This window comes from Xenia sp. Carnegie-2017, unplaced genomic scaffold, assembly GCF_021976095.1.
Source record: "Xenia sp. Carnegie-2017 unplaced genomic scaffold, XeniaSp_v1 HiC_scaffold_2, whole genome shotgun sequence".
Classification (NCBI taxonomy): domain Eukaryota; kingdom Metazoa; phylum Cnidaria; class Anthozoa; order Malacalcyonacea; family Xeniidae; genus Xenia; species Xenia sp. Carnegie-2017.
This window is the reverse complement of record NW_025813482.1, coordinates 7189068-7205927: the sequence shown is the minus strand read 5'-3', so window position 1 is coordinate 7205927 and position 16860 is coordinate 7189068. Positions and strand designations below refer to the sequence as shown.

Here is a 16860-nt window from a genome sequence, read left to right as displayed (position 1 = left end):
ACACCGATTTCAAATCAACTATCATCGTGTCGTTCAACACCCAACTTGAAAATATTTAGAACTGTTAGTCTTGATCAATACAAATCAAGATTAGCAACACAAGTTAATGAATTTCCTTTATCTCCATTCTACGGGTCGCTTAAACACCGCTCCTTAGAATCGTCGTTCGCTTATCAGATTATGAAATAAGTAAAAAAACAACATCGTACTATTTAACAAATTCTCATGCTTGTGCACATCGTAGCTCCGTCATTGCTGAAATTTTTCCTGATGGTATCGATGTTATTAAAGCCGGGACTCCTGTACACTTTAAGGTTTGATCAGCTATATTCATTCCATCCATTGTTGTCTTAATTTTCATTAGCTTTATTGGCTGTATACCATGGAGACTTTTCATTTTTTGCTTAATCAAATTCTTGAGATTAATTGCAAATCAGTGACGACAAAAATGTTCATACAGTTTGACATTCGACAAGAAAACTAGGTTGAAGCACTGATGGTAAGAATAGTTATTTCTTTATCGTAGACGATGGCAGCATTGACAGTAACTATGATGCTCGTGAGAATTGCAAATATAAATTACTGAATTATCTATTATACTAAGCTCTAACAAACATCAAAAATAAATTTGAAAGTAGCTATCTATAAAACGTTTTGCAATTAGCTATGTGAATAAGTGATCCATCCTCTTGTTTACAGAGAAACAGTAATTTCTGCCGCTCTGGTCGATCTTTTGATCAATCCCATTCACTGTCAATCCCATTCATGCATTCAAAAACATTGAAATAGCTCTAAATTTGATTCATCACTTTATCATTTCCATTTTTCTTTAAGTTGACTATAAGAAATGAACATGGAGAAGCTTTGCCAAAGAAGACAAAATCAAAACTCTCTGTCAAACTAGGAGAAGAAACCATATTCGCTGGCGAAACACACAAAACTGTTTTCAAACTCACAAAAACTGAAACAGGAGTCTTCAGCATTTTCTTTTTCATCAACAACGAACGCATACCATTTAATCCTTTTCATTTGACAGTCATCTCAAGAGAAGCATGCTCTCTATCTAATTTCGTTTTTAAAGAAGAAAATCCGTTCGTGAAACAATATAAACCGCAGACTAAAGCTATGTACACATTTGTTAATATGATTTGCCAAGCGGACATCGTCGACAAATATGGGAATAAGGTTCACAAAAACCATTCAATCAAAATTATTTCCAAACCAATCATTAATATTACAGGAGTTGACGCATATGATGGAACAATTTTCTTCAAAGCCAGATCGGAGATAACTGGACAAGTAGAGTTAGATTTCCTGGTGCGAGAAGTTGATTTAAATGATGAATTTACGTTCAAGAAAGTTGTTCAAGTGAGACACGTGACATTGGATGATCAATACGATATTTAAGACGAGTGTATGAACAAATGATTGGTAACAAAATAGCATTTAATAAATACGATGAATGAAAACTATTTTGACTAAATGTAAAATAGATTATTTCGAGTGGATTTTTTCTACCATACCCATGGGGCCATGGGCTGTGGATAAATATTTATGTAACATTGTATCTTTCTATGAAGATGAAGTTAATTTGAGTTAATGCATGAAATGAAACTGGATAACTAAATTAAAACGCCAGTTGTAGTACTCCGGATGAAACAAGCTTTATTACAAGTTATGGTAGAATTTTCGAGTTCAAAATATTAATTAATTTTTAAAACCGTAAAGAATTCTTCCTATTAAATTATAATCAAAGTTTTTTCTTTTGATTTAAACTTTTTGTTTAAAAAATTGGCGAACATGTAGCGTCATGCATTATGCGTACGATGAAACAGAGTAACACAGAAGCAATATGAAAAATGAAAATGACAAACAGGATAACACCAGTGGCATTATCAATACTATTTGCGTTTCGACTGAAACAAAGGTTTTTTTATAAAAAAAAGTCAACTAAAGTCAAAGAGAAAGGGTTGTAATACAGTGAAAATATCGCGTTTTAGGTTGACTTAAGGTAAAAGGTTGTTGAATTCCACTTTACTCCCTGTTTCCTATAGTCAAGAAATAGTGTACTGTTCGGTTGTGATAACAGTGCTAAGTGATTATTTTCTGTCTACATAATTTAAGCCATAGAGAGACGAGTAATGCACACGAAACAAGAAAACGTAGCTAGTTACAACGATCAAGTTAGGAAAGACACACGGCAAACAAAACAGCAAATTACTCAAACATATAGCTGTTACAATTTTTTAAGTTTTTATCAAACCTCTAATCTTAATATCATATACTACTTCTTCAATCTTCTTAAGGTCGTATTTTAATCCATCAAACTTCTTCCTCAGATGATCGTTCTTAAGGTTAAGCAAGCGAAATCCAGCATCTAAATCCGACACAAACGATGCAATTTTTTGTGGTCTATCGTATTCTTCAGCTGTCACACAATTTACCGCTAATCTAGACTGTAATAAAACAAAGCATTTTGAGAGAAAAGTCAGTGTGTGCGTTGTTCCAGTCTATATTCTTAGCACAAAATCGAATGCAGAAACTCAAACTCTAACCTTCAGTCAATACCAAACTCCATAAACGGCAGGCAAAATGTATTTTAATAAAACAAAACAATAGAAACTGTTACAATAAATAAACAAACATTTTAACATAAAATGTTTAGTATTCATGCTGTTGTTTTGTGTTTTATTACAGACTAGGTATTTTCCCATGTCTTACTTTATACACATACCAGCTCGTTAGCCATAAGTAATAATCCAGTTAGAAAATCATCAAGGTCTAAATGGTACCCTTCTTCTCTCTTGACTTTGACTACAACGATAAATCAAGATGCATCTTGGCAAATTCACAATCAGACGCGTAGCCAACTTGCAAGACCAAACCAGGGGCTGGCTAAATCACACGTATCTCCAGAATGGAGTTGTTAGTTTTTCTTATTACTTTTAAAAAGCTGCAAAAGAGTGCGTTCGTGAAGTATGTATGTATTTACTTTGTTTGGGTTGAATTTCATTCTCTTTCTAGAAAAATAATTGCGTTTGTTTCTTTTTTTGTCATAGCGTGTCATCCTGCAATAATGCACAAAGTTATTAAGATCCTTTAGATTTTCTCAATCTTCTTAAAAACTTTGAATATTTTTGATAAAACCTTACAAGTTAGAAAACAAATTGTACTACAATTTAATTCATGCTGTTAATTATTCATTTACCTCCCAAAATATTAGCAACCTCTTCTCGTGTTATCAACTTGTTAAACTTCAGGTAAAATAGAAGAGAAGCAAGAAAACATGCTTTTTGATTCACAAATCTCCAAAGGTCGTTAAATCTAAAGATACATAGTGCCTTGTTTATTGGTTGAAAACAAAAACCAAAAGAAATTAATAACAATAGCAATTTTATGGAGGGCTTTGATAGGGTGAGGACTCTGGAGTGGTGACTGAGAAAATTTTGTGATAAAGACGTCCCTTTGGCAGGATGAGTGAAACAATTTTGTTACTTGGACGTCAGAATGGAGGGGTGAGGGAAAGGAAGTCAGTATGGAAGGGTGACTGAAGCAACTTTGTGGTAAGGATGTCATTGTGGAGTGATGAGTTAAAGAATTTAGAGGAAAGGATGTCACTGTGTAAGGGTGATTGAAAAAATTTTATGGAAAGGATGTCACTGTGGAGGGGTGATTGAAGAAATTTTGTGGAAAGGATGTCACTGTGGAGGGGTGATTGAAGAAATTAATTACAGAATTTATTAATTACCTATAGTACTGTCCAGCTGGTATAATTTGTATAAGGTCAGAATATTGTGACTTCAGTGTTAAGAACTTATCTTCAGCCTGGTTGCAAATTCCAGATATTTCTACAATAATTAGATGAAAAAGTTTAATAGCAATGATATAACTAAGTTATTCGAGCTACAGTGCACTGACTAAACAATGATGCCTGAGATTTTATAATCGTAAAGTCAATGTCTTGTAAGGAAAAATTTTAACTTGCTTTCTGATTGTGGGTTATGATGAACAGCTTGCAAGATAGCAAAAATTTCTCTTGTTGTCTTTTCAACATTTCTAACAGCTATAGCAATTTTCTATAAAGAGGTAAAAATAGTAATTTTGAACATCTTTGACCACAGGAAATGCATGAACCGTGGGGAAAATGGCAGTCTGCAATCGTGTTTGTTATCGTGGGGTTTGGAGCATTCCAAGCTCAAAGAATCAAAACAGATAGAAGTACCTCACGTATATCTTGCTCTTCGTCAACATAAGTTTGAATAGAGGAAAACATTGCTATTATTTTATTACCAGCATTGACTTCCATAATTTCTCCATCCAAGAGATTGGGAACAAATATTATCTCTATAGCGACAGGAAGGAAGCTCGTTGTGGTTTGAGAGTCATGTAAAGTTCTTATTTTTTTATCTTTCTTCAATTTCGATAGAATACAGTTGCTTGATACTTATGGATTCAATTTTCCAGAAGCAATCGATGTAGTTTGTCTTTTTTGTCTATTCTTCTATTTGTGAAAAGGAAAAGATAACTGTTCATTCAAACAAATATGTTGGATATGTTATTAACTTATTACCTTATAACTAACTATAGAAGAAATATTTATGTTTAATGACTATGAGTCGCTCAAGCAAGTTGTCTTCAGTCGATAAATATTCAAAAGTATGTGTTTCTTGAAGAATTTGATAAATCATTGCTTCAGAAAAAGCACATATAATTATATGACTGAATATGCTTTTTTCTAGGCTACATCACGATGAAAAAACTATAGTCTATTATTTGATTCATATTACTACATTGGCTTTGATTTCTTGCAAAGATTTTATTATATTCTTTTGCTAGTCCAGGACAGTATTGAATGCAGTGGCTTTACAAGATCACTTGGTTAAATCATTGTCCCTTCAAGACTCATGGAATAGCAAAGTCAAGCAGCATAAATATAATTCTAAGAACTTTTCAAAGACAAAGAAAGGATCCTTGAAAAGCTCTACTAACAATGACAGTAATAAAGAGTATGTTCTTGATGAAGAACCTAAGCCACTTACCTTAGGTATGTATGTTAAAAATACTTTCTTTCAGTAATCATTTGTTTTTCAATTTGTAAATTTTAAACTTTTTGTATAAAATTACATGCACTGACAATTTTATATGCATAGAACATGCTCATTTTCATGAAACCAACATACCATATGTATAATGTGATTGGTTTGAATTTGTGAGTATGGTTATTTGTTTGTAGTTGTAGATCATCCAAGTCAATGCAGTCCTGAAAAGGATCGATTGTGACTGATACTTCTACATCTTTAGCTGTAGTAACCTCCAAATGTGAAAGATGTTGAAATGTCAGTCACTAACACCTATAGGTCTTCACAAGACTGCAATATTAACAGCTCTAACCTAGACAATGTACAAACATGAAAGCATTTGTATATTTCTATTTGTGTTAATCAATGTGTTCTGAGTTGGTTTCATGGATATTTTAAGCTCAAAAACTTGGATTGGTTGAAGCTCCATCAGCTCGCCTTACTGACAAACAATGGAGGGATGTTAAAACAAAGTCTAACAAAAGAAATGATTCTGGTCAACCTTAAGTCATTTGTAAAGAGGAATTTAGAGATCAAAGCCAGGTAGGATGACTACACATAGTAGGGCAGATACGTACAAAGACTTAGTTTTGGTAGTATTTATATAAATATTGCCTTGACTGGTAAATTTGTAATCGTGAATGACAATTAAATTTTGCATAATAATCCAATTTTGTGTTTTCCTTGTTAGGTATTGTTGTCTTGTTCTCACGTTTTTCATTTGGTGAGTTTATCATGATTCTTAACACAAATAATATTTGTTTTTTGCTCATTAAAACATATGATAAATACAAAATACATCATTCTAAACATTGCTTATGGCTACTTACTTGTGGGAAACCGTTAACAGATTGAGGGTCAAGCAAAATAAACTGTAGCCACTAATGTCAAGTTAGACATAGTTACTTTGATAATGATAATGATATTTATAGTTATTTACATAGTAAGAGGTATCAGATCACTGCGGATGTTCAAAGTGATATGTGGTGTAGTGCTTGGGGTGGAGTGGAGAGGAGTGAAGAAGCTCAAGAGGGATGAAGCTGCCTTAGACATTAAGTCATGACTTTAGTTTAAAGATGAGGAGGCTTTTATGGATCGCGAGGTCGAATATGTCAGAGCAGAATGAGAGGTTTTGGTCTTAATAAACAGGATAGTTAGAGAGATCAGTTTGAGAAAAAATCTTTGACAGGGGTTAGTATAGCGTTTTCCAGTAATAGGAGAAATTCAAAAGTGCTCAGTGATTATGATATAAGAGGCATGTGGGTTGACACACATACGACATGGAAGAGAATATACACATGTGTAAATAGATAACACTAGATGTTAGAGACTTGGCAATTTTATCCTTAAATGGAAAAAATGAAGAAATTTGTGTGGGGCAGCTAAATAAAGACAAATCTGACATTAAGATGAGGGAAAGCAAGCAGCGTTGCAGAGACGATTGATTTGTGTGTGGATTTATAGGAAGTGACAGCCTGTAAATCAGTAAATGGGAGACAGAAATACATTATTTTCTTTGGAACACTAAAGAAGGATGATGTCTGTTCAAATTTCATGTCAAAAAAAACAGCGGATATTGCGGTCAAACATATGTGTAGGGTAGCAATTGAGCTTGAATAGTTTTTTGGTGGTTTCAATTTGAGCATGAAAACTCTTATAGCTGAAGCAGAGGTTGAAGATGCGGTGTAATAAGTCAAAGACTAAGTTGCGCTTGTAGGTAAGTGAGATGAAGCTGTGAAAGTATGTGAGAAGACCGATGAATGAAGGTTTACGATATACAGAGGTAGTGAATATACTGTTTGAGCGGTAAATATCAATGTCTAAGATTGGCAGTCTTCCATTATTTTCCGTCTCAGAGGTGAAATTGATATTGGGGTGTTGATGGTTGATGTAGTCTAAAAAGGAAATCAATGATGATGTAGATCACAGATGATGTAAATAGTAGATTACAGATGATGAAAATAGTAGATCACAGATGATTGTTTCATTCAAGGGAATGTTTGTGAAGACGGAAGTTACCTCAAAACCAGCCATAACGGCTATTTTAGAAATTATGTGTTTGGCTCTAATATTTATATTGAGTATCTACAAAATGTTATCCAAGATTGAACACAATATGATTTTACTCCCAGACTTTAACAACACGTTGATCTCCTGTACCCAAATTTTTTTACGAAAGCAATTTACTTAGTTATTTGTCCAATACTCGGTAAAACATGATTTTCAATGCTTTTCTATTCCTAAATTAGATGTCTTTATGGTAAGTAAATTTTTGTGCATTGAAATGATGTCTTAAATATGAAAGTACCCAGAAGCTTTGTGAAAAATATTTTAAACTTACTGTCTGTTGTGTACTAGGTTTGTCTTCGAGCTTTTGAAAAATTTTCTGGTGGGAAAACATGTCCTATGTGCCGAAAGGAACAATATGAAACGCGATTAATACACGAAGGTCGGAAACTGTGGCGACATAAATGTGCAATCAAGTGAGTTTTTGAGCACATTCCAAACTTTAAATAAATAACCCTTAAACAGTTAAAACCCTGAAAAATTCGGCAGGTTTAGTATGAATTTTTATTATGGTGATATGGTGTTGTGTTATTTAATTTTCTGTTTTTCCCAATTTTTCTGGCATTCTTTTAATGATACTGGTATTTTGTAATTGTTATTCATAAAAAGCAAATCCTTATGCACTTATCGAGTCCTTTTTTTTATTTATGGGCTCCAACTACAAAATGTTTTGTTTTTGCACACCTTTGGTCACGGTAATTTGCGTTGACTTTGGTCTTTTTTAGAAACCTTTTTTCAAAAGTTCGGACTAAAACTTTTTTCAAAAGTTCGGACTAAAACTTTTTTCAAAAGTTCGGACTAAAACTTTTTTCAAAAGTTCGGACTAAAACGTTTTTCAAAAGTTCGGACTAAAACTTTTTTCAAAAGTTCGGACTAAAATTTTTTTCAAAAGTTCGGACTAAAACTTTTTATGTCTTGAATGTTCAGAATGCAACGCACGTGATCAATTAAATTCGCAACGTTAGCCATGATAAAGGTGTCTTATTTGAATTTAGAATCCAGTCAAGGTGGCGTGGTTATGTTATACGGTCGTGGTACGTCAAATTAAGGAAGACAGTTCCACCAAATGACCCATTGTTGAGGAAAAAATTTTTCGAAGAAAAGGTTTCCGCATTGGAACAATACACTTATTTTTTGTTATTTTCTAATGCAAAACAACTGATGCTTGTGAGGGGAGAGAAGTATTCAAAGATTTTTCTGTAGATTAGTAAAGTTTCATGATTACAGGACTAAGTAGCTATATCCTTAACTAGAACTTAACATATACATTTATTTATTTATTTATATTTTTTGCGGTGTTTTCAACCGGATAATCGTAACAGCTTGCGCCTTTTGCATCGATCTCTAAGAATAACATGCATAAACATAAAATAGTTACTTAGAAACAACAGGACATTTTATCACTCGACAGATAACAACACGTGGTAGAACACAAACTAATAGATTTCCGAATTCTAGGATCCTCTGCATTATAGATATTTTAGTTATAATATTTCAGAAGTTCACGTTTAACTTGATAAAATGTGAGTTTGTTGCTGGACAGGTGTGTGGCAGGACATGCCACTTTAGTTGACCTGTGTATAAACGATTTTTGAAAAGTAGGGGTTTTACTTTCATTTTACATTTGACAGTAGACACGGAATGGATCTGAGGATCAATTGATTATGAGTAAATCAACTTCTTAACTTTGAATAAGTGCTGTACGTGTAATGCAACTAACGCCATGACCATATCTTATTTACCTATGACGTCACCATATCTTAATTATGTATGACGTCACCATATCTTATTTACGGTGACGTCACCATATCTTAATTATGTATGACGTCACCATATCTTATTTACGATGACGTCACCATATAGTAATTATATACGACGTCACCATATCTTAATTATGTATGACATCTTCATATCTTATTTACGTATGACGTCGTCAACACATTTTATTAATTTATTTATTTCACTTATTAGAAAGATATAACATACTCGGTAAAATTAAGCTTTTTTGGAGGGGGGCTTTTATTTTTTTACTATTCATCCAGCAACTCTCTTAATAATGCGCTTTTTTGTAGCTTTCCTTAGTTACGGATCGCTTTGTTATGGTAACGAGCTCAGAAGTTGATAGTTTTCTTCACCAGATTGATCAATCGATTGAAGAAAGTCGACGAGTGATGAGGTAGCTGTAATTTGTCCTTATTTCATGTTCATATTGAGCAAATGAAAAACAAAGCAGAGTGGTGAAATTTCTGAGTGTGATTGATTCATATTTTAAATTTTATAGACTGGTCGACGATCAAAGTTTTAAAGTGTTGTCGGATATGGATTGGGAAAAAGTTTATGCTAAGGTGATGATGGGTTACTGATTTGTATTGATACTTTATGTTTTCATGGATGTATTTTCTATTTTAAGGAGGCAATGGCTACACTTTCCAACGAATGTAGCCCGACTGGCCTTGTCTTCTCAACTGCCGGGGGGAGGGAGGCAGCCCTACTTTCCCCTTGCTCTATACGCCCTTGTGTGTTATGATCTGAGGGAGGTACAGATTGGTAAACAGTTTATGTTAAAGTGTGGGTTTGGATTGGTAAACTGTTTATGTCAACGTATGTGTTTGTATTGGGAAACAGTTTATGTTAAAGTATGAGCTTGTGAATGTAGAACAAAGTATTGCTTATTTTAAGTTGTGGAAATAATTCCAACTTCATATATATCATTCATTCTCATGATTTTCGCTTCAAATTTTTTATATGCTTTTATAGGCAAACGAGAGACTTCATTCAGATTGTCCCATTTGCTTCACTGCTTTCCATTCATCAGACATCGTTGGGCAGCTAGAGTCTTCAAAAAAAAGTGAAACTACAGTCGAATTTTCTCGTCCTATTATCTTACTATCTTGCTCTCATGTTTTTCACAAACAATGTCTGGAGGCTTTCGAATTACTTTCTCTGGCTTCTTTGCACGTCTGTCCTGTCTGTCGCTCGCCGTATTACAAGAAAGAGTTGCACTGTGATGTACTGTGATGTACCGTGAAGTACTGTTAAGTACATGTGACGTGCCGTGATATACTGTGACAGGGAACCTCTGCAGTAAGGCCACTGGAATTGGTGAAATGATGGTTGGGGTCACAAGACGGACTAGTTTGCAAAGGAAAATTCCATAGATATCATATCTTATGAAAGGCTTCTTGTGTCCTAGCAATTAGGATAATTGAAGAGTAATCAGTACTTTGTTCAGTGTGTTGAGAATCACCTTCCCAACGTGTTCTTTTTGTTTATAACATTTTGCTCTGCTAGATGGCCTTTATCGCGAAAGTGAAAAGATTTGATGGTGGAATGGAGATGTTGGGAGATTATATTTGGTTTTAGTTCGAATCCTTTTTTTCTACTTACTAAGAAAATAAAGTTGTTAATGAACAATTATCAAATCAATTTACGTCTTTATTATTTGATTTTTTTTACTAACGTCACCGTGATCATGCCCATGCAATTAAATAACGTGAGAATATAATAAAAGCAAGTTGAAGGATAAAAATCTTCATATACCACCATTAGCCATTACTAAATTCTGACTTTTAGGCAGGTTTTTTTTGTTTTGCTGCAATCTCATTTTTCCACCAACAGTGCAATGTATTTTTTATATGTTTGCAAAAACCTTGCACGTTGCTATTTTAGCTATCTTGCCAAATTCACATATTTGCAAAACATAGCGAAAAGAGATGATAGTTCCATTTTGCAAAATAGCAGATTATTTTGAAGAGGATTTTGCTCGTAAACAAAAAATACAAATACAATTTTTTTTATTATAGTATTGATTTAACACATACAAAATTTCATCGATGCTAATATATACATTGATTTGAACTAAATCTTTTGCCTACGATCACTTTGTTTAGTCTATTTCCGGCTAGACTTGGAAGATATAGAACTTTCGGGGATCGGTTGATAGCGTCGTTTGTGTTTAGCAACCTGCAGTTATATAAAATGTATGCAATGATTTCAATACATAGAAATGAAATCCTAAAACTCAAAAGCTAATTTGTTCATCATGCTACAGTACACCATGGTAATGATCTTATGAAATTAACGTCATTTGGAAAAACTTGGTTAATTAGAGAGAAAATGAGTACAATAAAAATAATATTATCATTGCAATACAGTAACAACTGGCATCTTAATGCTACCTGAGGTATTGATTTGAACGAACGATCTTTTATCTCTTTGACCAGCAGGTATCGATCAACAGCCTGAAATAATAAAATTCACATTGAGTTTAAAAGAGAGTTTAAAACTGAAAACCATTGCCTCCATATTTTAAACTTTCACTGTAATCTACCAAAATCATCTTGCAATAAATCTACAATCATGTATTAAGTTACATCAAATGTTGAACGAACAGCATTAAAACTTACGCTTGACGTCGATTCTGACTGTTTTTCAGAATCACTCTTACGGTCTTCAGGTAGACCAACTTCCAGTGGACGGTTTATTAGTTTTGCTTTTAAACTACCCTGTTGAAAGATATGAAGTAAAGAAAGGATAGCTATAATGAAAAAATATTTAAATGTACTTATCGAAAATATAATTTGTTATCGTCAGACAACTTCTTGTATAACTTGTGCACAATTTCCTTATTTTTTTTAATTTATTTTCTTCAATTTGACACCTTTGTATTTTCTTTCCATTTTTCAAACTCAGTGACTTCTCTTGAGAAATAAAGAAGGGATTTTATTACTTTAATTTTTGATGCAACATTAACAAGATCGATCTATTTTCAAAAAGCATTAAAAAAAAAGGACATACTGTTGTAAATTTTGCACAAATTCGGGGGATGTTACTTTTAAAGTGACAGGATCTAGAATCGGCTCATTTTTATCAGTTGAGAATATCTTCATCTTGACTGAATTGTACGTATTATCAATATCAATAATATCCTACAATACAAGAAGTCTTCACAGCGTCACAGTGTCTTCACAGTGTCTTCACAGAAGACTTCACAGAAGTCTTCACTATTTAAACGATCCAACCTTCACACATTTACCGAAGTTTTCACGCATGGTCGTAAACGAAAGAAGCTTAATGCGTGAAGTAAATATTAATCTACATTAAGTATCATTTACTATCATAATTAATATATTGTCATTCACGCTCATAAATGAATTCCTACCTTCAAAAATTTACTACCTTTAGTTTAGACTCCTACGTTAATATAGGAGCATTGACGGCGAAGACATTTACAATAATAAAAAATTTGTTATTCTACTCAAAAAAAAAACAAGATACCTAATCCTAGACAAAACTGCCATTAAACCCACCACCTTTCGATGTTAAGGTTTCAATGGTGATAAAGAAACTATTTAGTAATACTATTTATTGCTGGAGAAGCAATGAACTTCGATTAACTCAAAACATCTTGGCTTTACAAAAAGTCTAAAGTTAACGTTTGCAAGATAACCTTTAGCATTTCTTTTGTCTTGTGTAAAGTGTAATTTGACTTGAAACCTTTATTTTCTTCCTTTTCAAATTGCATAATGGCGTCTTGCGATCCCAAAGCAAGCTAAGCAGATGAAAGCAGAAAGTGCAATAAAAATACAAGTATTATTTTTTAAAATATGATATATCATTTTACTTTGCGATATTTTTAATGATTTCTACCATGAAACGACCAAAGTTACCTGAACTGGCATGGCCACAAAAAGAAAAACTTTGTCCCACTTCATTGATGCAATAATATAATAAACATCATAGTGCTGCAGAGGAAAATTTTTCTCTTTATCATGTAGTCTTGCAAAATATTACAAAAACTTAATTCCTTGCCACATACATATGTACAAACCTTTTGTTCCTTTACCTTCTCCTGCAGGGAAAGTAAGTCAATCCACATTGACATTGTCATTCGTATCTACAATATAACCAACTTACTGATTGTGAAATTTGATGGTTCGTGAGAAATGTTTGACAGAAGAAAAGATGTTAGCAAAATTAAAATAACACACATACATCGAGAAAAGCAAAAAATAAAAGTAATCTGAAATTTAAACAAAAAAGCTATAACTGTCAATACACAGGAATTAAAGAGTACATGAGTTAACTTGGTTAACAAAAACTGGGTTAAAGGGTTTTTCCATCAGACCAGGTGGTGCAGGCATGTAGCACTGATTGAGTACAGTTAGTTCAAGAACTAAGAGCCCCTGATAGTTAGGTGGGGGTGCAACTCACTAAGGGTTATATTCTATTGAAGACATGCAAAATGTCTGGAAAAGACAATAGAAAAATCAATGAGAAAATGAGATAGGCAGTCAGCACTAGATTCAACATGACCATGTAAAACATGTCCAATGGCCAACATTTCTCCACTTTGCCATTGATCAGAACTATTCATAAGAAGATCACCTTCACTTTGGGAATCAACTCCACTGGCTGGCTGTGGTAGATAGCATAGAGAGAATAAATAGCACCAACTTGATATTGTAATGGAAGGCTTGGTGGTAAATATCGACAGAGAATGCGATAAAAGTAATCGATAATCTTCAAGAAAAAGGAGAAATACATTTTCACTAATTACAACCATTGACATAACCAATAATTACCTACCATTAGAACTATTGCCATTAAAATTATAGTCATTAGAATTTTAGTCATTAGAATTATACATCCTTAGAATTATAGTTAAATAGTCATTAATGACATGGGAAAGTTTTCTAATGAAATATTAAATAAATATAGAATAAAGTGCTAATACTTTTTATGATGAATGAGATCAATCATTTGCCAATGTAAAATGCCAACTAAATCAAGCTCTACAACCAAATAATTTCTCAAGTCGTACATCAGCCAGGACACAATTAATATTGATGCTTTTTGTCAAACATACATGGACAACAGCATGTAAACATTTTTAGTGTGATTTATTGTAAACAAAACAAAATATAAGCTGAGGTAATTGTGAACAAGTCAATAAACGATTTATTACAACTGCGCACAGTGTTGATGTAATGTTGATGTAATTCAATAATTAAATGATAAAACACCCAAAATAAAACTTCTTACCACTGTTTTTTCATGATCACTTTCACAGATTCTGGCAAAGAAAAATTATGTGAATACCAAATCATTACAAGAAAGAGTAACTTTATTGTGGCACACATGTTTATATGATTTTTGTGCAAGTGACAGATGGTAGATTTTATGTCAGCTGCACAAAATACAGACATTCCATACAGGGTGGGTGGTTGGTAAATTTATTGCTTTATAATGCAAATGAAACAAAGGAAAAAGGAAAATAAGTAAATTTAAAAAATTCATGGTGCAAAGAATTATTTGAAACACAAAGACCAAATCTAAAAAATATAATCTCACAGATGAATGCAGTCAAATTTTAACTCTTTCCAAACTTCACAGAATGCTTCAAAACGAATGCTTTGCTTTTCTTCAAATTTTGCCAGCAAAACACGACAATCTAACGTTAGAGCATCGATAAAACTATCCGATGATGACATTTTTTAATTTACATTTTAACCATTTTAATTTTCACCAAATGTTATAAGAACTTCTATTTTCTGCCATACATTAATAACCACACAGCAAATGCAACTTGCAACGACAATTTGTTATAGTTACCGCTGACTCAAATATGATAGTTACTATAGTAACGCCGGCAGGATTTTATTTCGGAGGGGTAAATGGGTTAAACTGGGTAAACAACTCCAAAATGTTACATATTTTACACACTGTTTTTACGATTGACATTTTAAAATTAGATTTATAAAGACTTTAGGGGGGGGCAGTTGCTCTCTTATTGCTGGTGCCCTGCGTTCAAAAATGGGGGCGGGTTGAGAGGGCTGCCCAGGCTATATTTAAGGTAATTGGTACTGGGCACATACAGCATAATAGTGTTTGAACTAGCAAACAGCGTAGCCCAAATGAAGTATTTGAAAAATCGAGAAAGCAGACAGTTAAATGAAAAGGCATTGCCTTTGTTCCCGGATTAAAAACGTGATTGCCACGTAAGTAGTTAAAGATTTTGGGAAAAAGTTTGGTCGAGAGCCTAGATGGAGAAGAAGGAGCTAGCACGGCATGCTAAACGAAGCCATCCCACTGCAGCCACTCTACGAAGAATTTCAACAAAAGCGTCTCCAAGCTGTTGTTACAAAGAAATTAAAGAACGCATATAGCAAATCAAAACCACATATGAACAATCTGGATTCATCCATTTCACCAGTTATGACAAGAGAAAATATTCATCAATACATCGACGCATTTGGAAGAGTTTGGGGAAGAATTGTGGCATATCAGGCTCTAAATAATAAAGATGTCATAGCTCCAACACTTTTTGGAATTGTGAAATGTAGGTTCCTAGAATCTCTCATAAATCTCGCAGTATGCCTCTGCATCATTACAAATAAAACTTTTGAAAATCAAAGCTTCTGTAGACATACATGATTTAGTGCTAATATCCCTTGAGACTTGAGATTACTATTCAATGAAAGTCCGTAGACGATTTTCTGAGAAATACAGCTGATAGACAATTCGTCTGATGGGGCGCAGCCCACACATCATGAACATTTAGACCGTGGACAACAAGACAATCATGGACATTTAGACCGTGGTCAACAAGACAATCCTGGACATTTAGACCGTGGTCAACAAGACAATCATGGACATTTAGATCGTGGACAACAAGACAATCCTGGACATTTAGACCGTGGTCAACAAGACAATCATGGACATTTAGACCGTGGACAACAAGACAATCGTGGACATTTAGACTGTGGTCAACAAGACAATCGTGGACATTTAGACCGTGGACAACAAGACAATCGTGGACATTTAGACCGTGGACGACAAGACAATCCTGGACATTTAGACCCTGGACAACAAGACAATCCTGGACATTTAGACTGTGGTCAACAAGACAATCGTGGACATTTTGACCGTGGACAACAAGACAATCCTTGACATTTAGACCGTGGACAACAAGACAATCGTGGACATTTAGATCGTGGTCAACAAGACAATCATGAACATTTAGACCGTGGACAACAAGACAATCGTGGACATTTAGACCGTGAAACAACAAAACAATCGTGGACATTTAGATCGTGGACAACAAGACAATCGTGGACATTTAGACCGTGGTCAACAAGACAATCATGAACATTTAGACCGTGGACAACAAGACAATCGTGGACATTTAGACCGTGGACAACAAGACAATCGTGGACATTTAGACCGTGGACAACAAAACAATCCTGGACATTTAGACCGTGGTCAACAAGACAATCCTGAACATTTAGACCGTGGACAACAAGACAATCGTGGACATTTAGACCGTGGACAACAGGACAATCCTGAACATTTAGACCGTGGACAACAAGACAATCGTGGACATTTAGACCGTGGACAACAAGACAATCGTGAACATTTAGACCGTGGTCAACAAGACAATCGTGGACATTTAGACCGTGGTCAACAAGACAATCGTGAGCATTTAGACCGTGGACAACAAGACAATCCTGGACATTTGGACCGTGGTCAACAAGACAATCCTGGACATTTAGACCGTGGACAACAAGACAATCCTGGACATTTAGACCGTGGACAACAAGACAATCCTGGACATTTGGACCGTGGACAACAAGACAATCCTGGACATTTAGACCGTGGTCAACAAGACAATCCTGGACATTTAGACTGTGGTCAACAAAACAATCGTGGACAT

General features: G+C 34.1%; 3 protein-coding genes across 4 annotated transcripts; 1 reads left to right on the top strand and 2 right to left on the bottom strand.

The window, feature by feature from the left end:
- Positions 1-2077: 2077 nt before the first annotated feature.
- LOC124440771 (translin-like) lies at positions 2078-4384 on the bottom strand. The gene is made up of 6 exons (XM_046991199.1): positions 4223-4384; positions 3986-4076; positions 3749-3848; positions 3209-3324; positions 2735-2814; positions 2078-2456 (listed from the first exon to the last, which is right to left on the bottom strand). The coding sequence occupies exons 1-6, from the start codon at positions 4304-4306 to the stop codon at positions 2247-2249; spliced, it is 681 nt and encodes a 226-aa protein (XP_046847155.1). The 5' UTR covers positions 4307-4384; the 3' UTR covers positions 2078-2246.
- A 2919-nt stretch (positions 4385-7303) lies between these two features.
- Positions 7304-10571, top strand: LOC124440772 (RING finger protein 32-like). Its single transcript, XM_046991200.1, has 6 exons — positions 7304-7338; positions 7437-7561; positions 8141-8249; positions 9218-9321; positions 9427-9490; positions 9903-10571. The coding sequence occupies exons 1-6, from the start codon at positions 7336-7338 to the stop codon at positions 10161-10163; spliced, it is 666 nt and encodes a 221-aa protein (XP_046847156.1). The 5' UTR covers positions 7304-7335; the 3' UTR covers positions 10164-10571.
- A 351-nt stretch (positions 10572-10922) lies between these two features.
- LOC124440770 (snRNA-activating protein complex subunit 1-like) lies at positions 10923-14739 on the bottom strand. 2 transcript variants are annotated; one of them, XM_046991197.1, is made up of 11 exons: positions 14499-14739; positions 14190-14220; positions 13533-13667; positions 12976-13041; positions 12815-12889; positions 12595-12696; positions 11943-12073; positions 11806-11845; positions 11552-11650; positions 11324-11386; positions 10923-11108 (listed from the first exon to the last, which is right to left on the bottom strand). In XM_046991197.1, exons 1-11 carry the CDS (start codon positions 14636-14638, stop codon positions 11037-11039), a joined length of 954 nt encoding a protein of 317 aa, XP_046847153.1. In that variant the 5' UTR covers positions 14639-14739; the 3' UTR covers positions 10923-11036. The 2 variants fall into 2 exon arrangements, with proteins under 2 accessions (XP_046847153.1, XP_046847154.1); XM_046991198.1 differs by lacking the exons at positions 11806-11845; positions 11943-12073 and having other exon boundaries at positions 14499-14737.
- Between the last annotated feature and the right edge of the window lie 2121 nt (positions 14740-16860).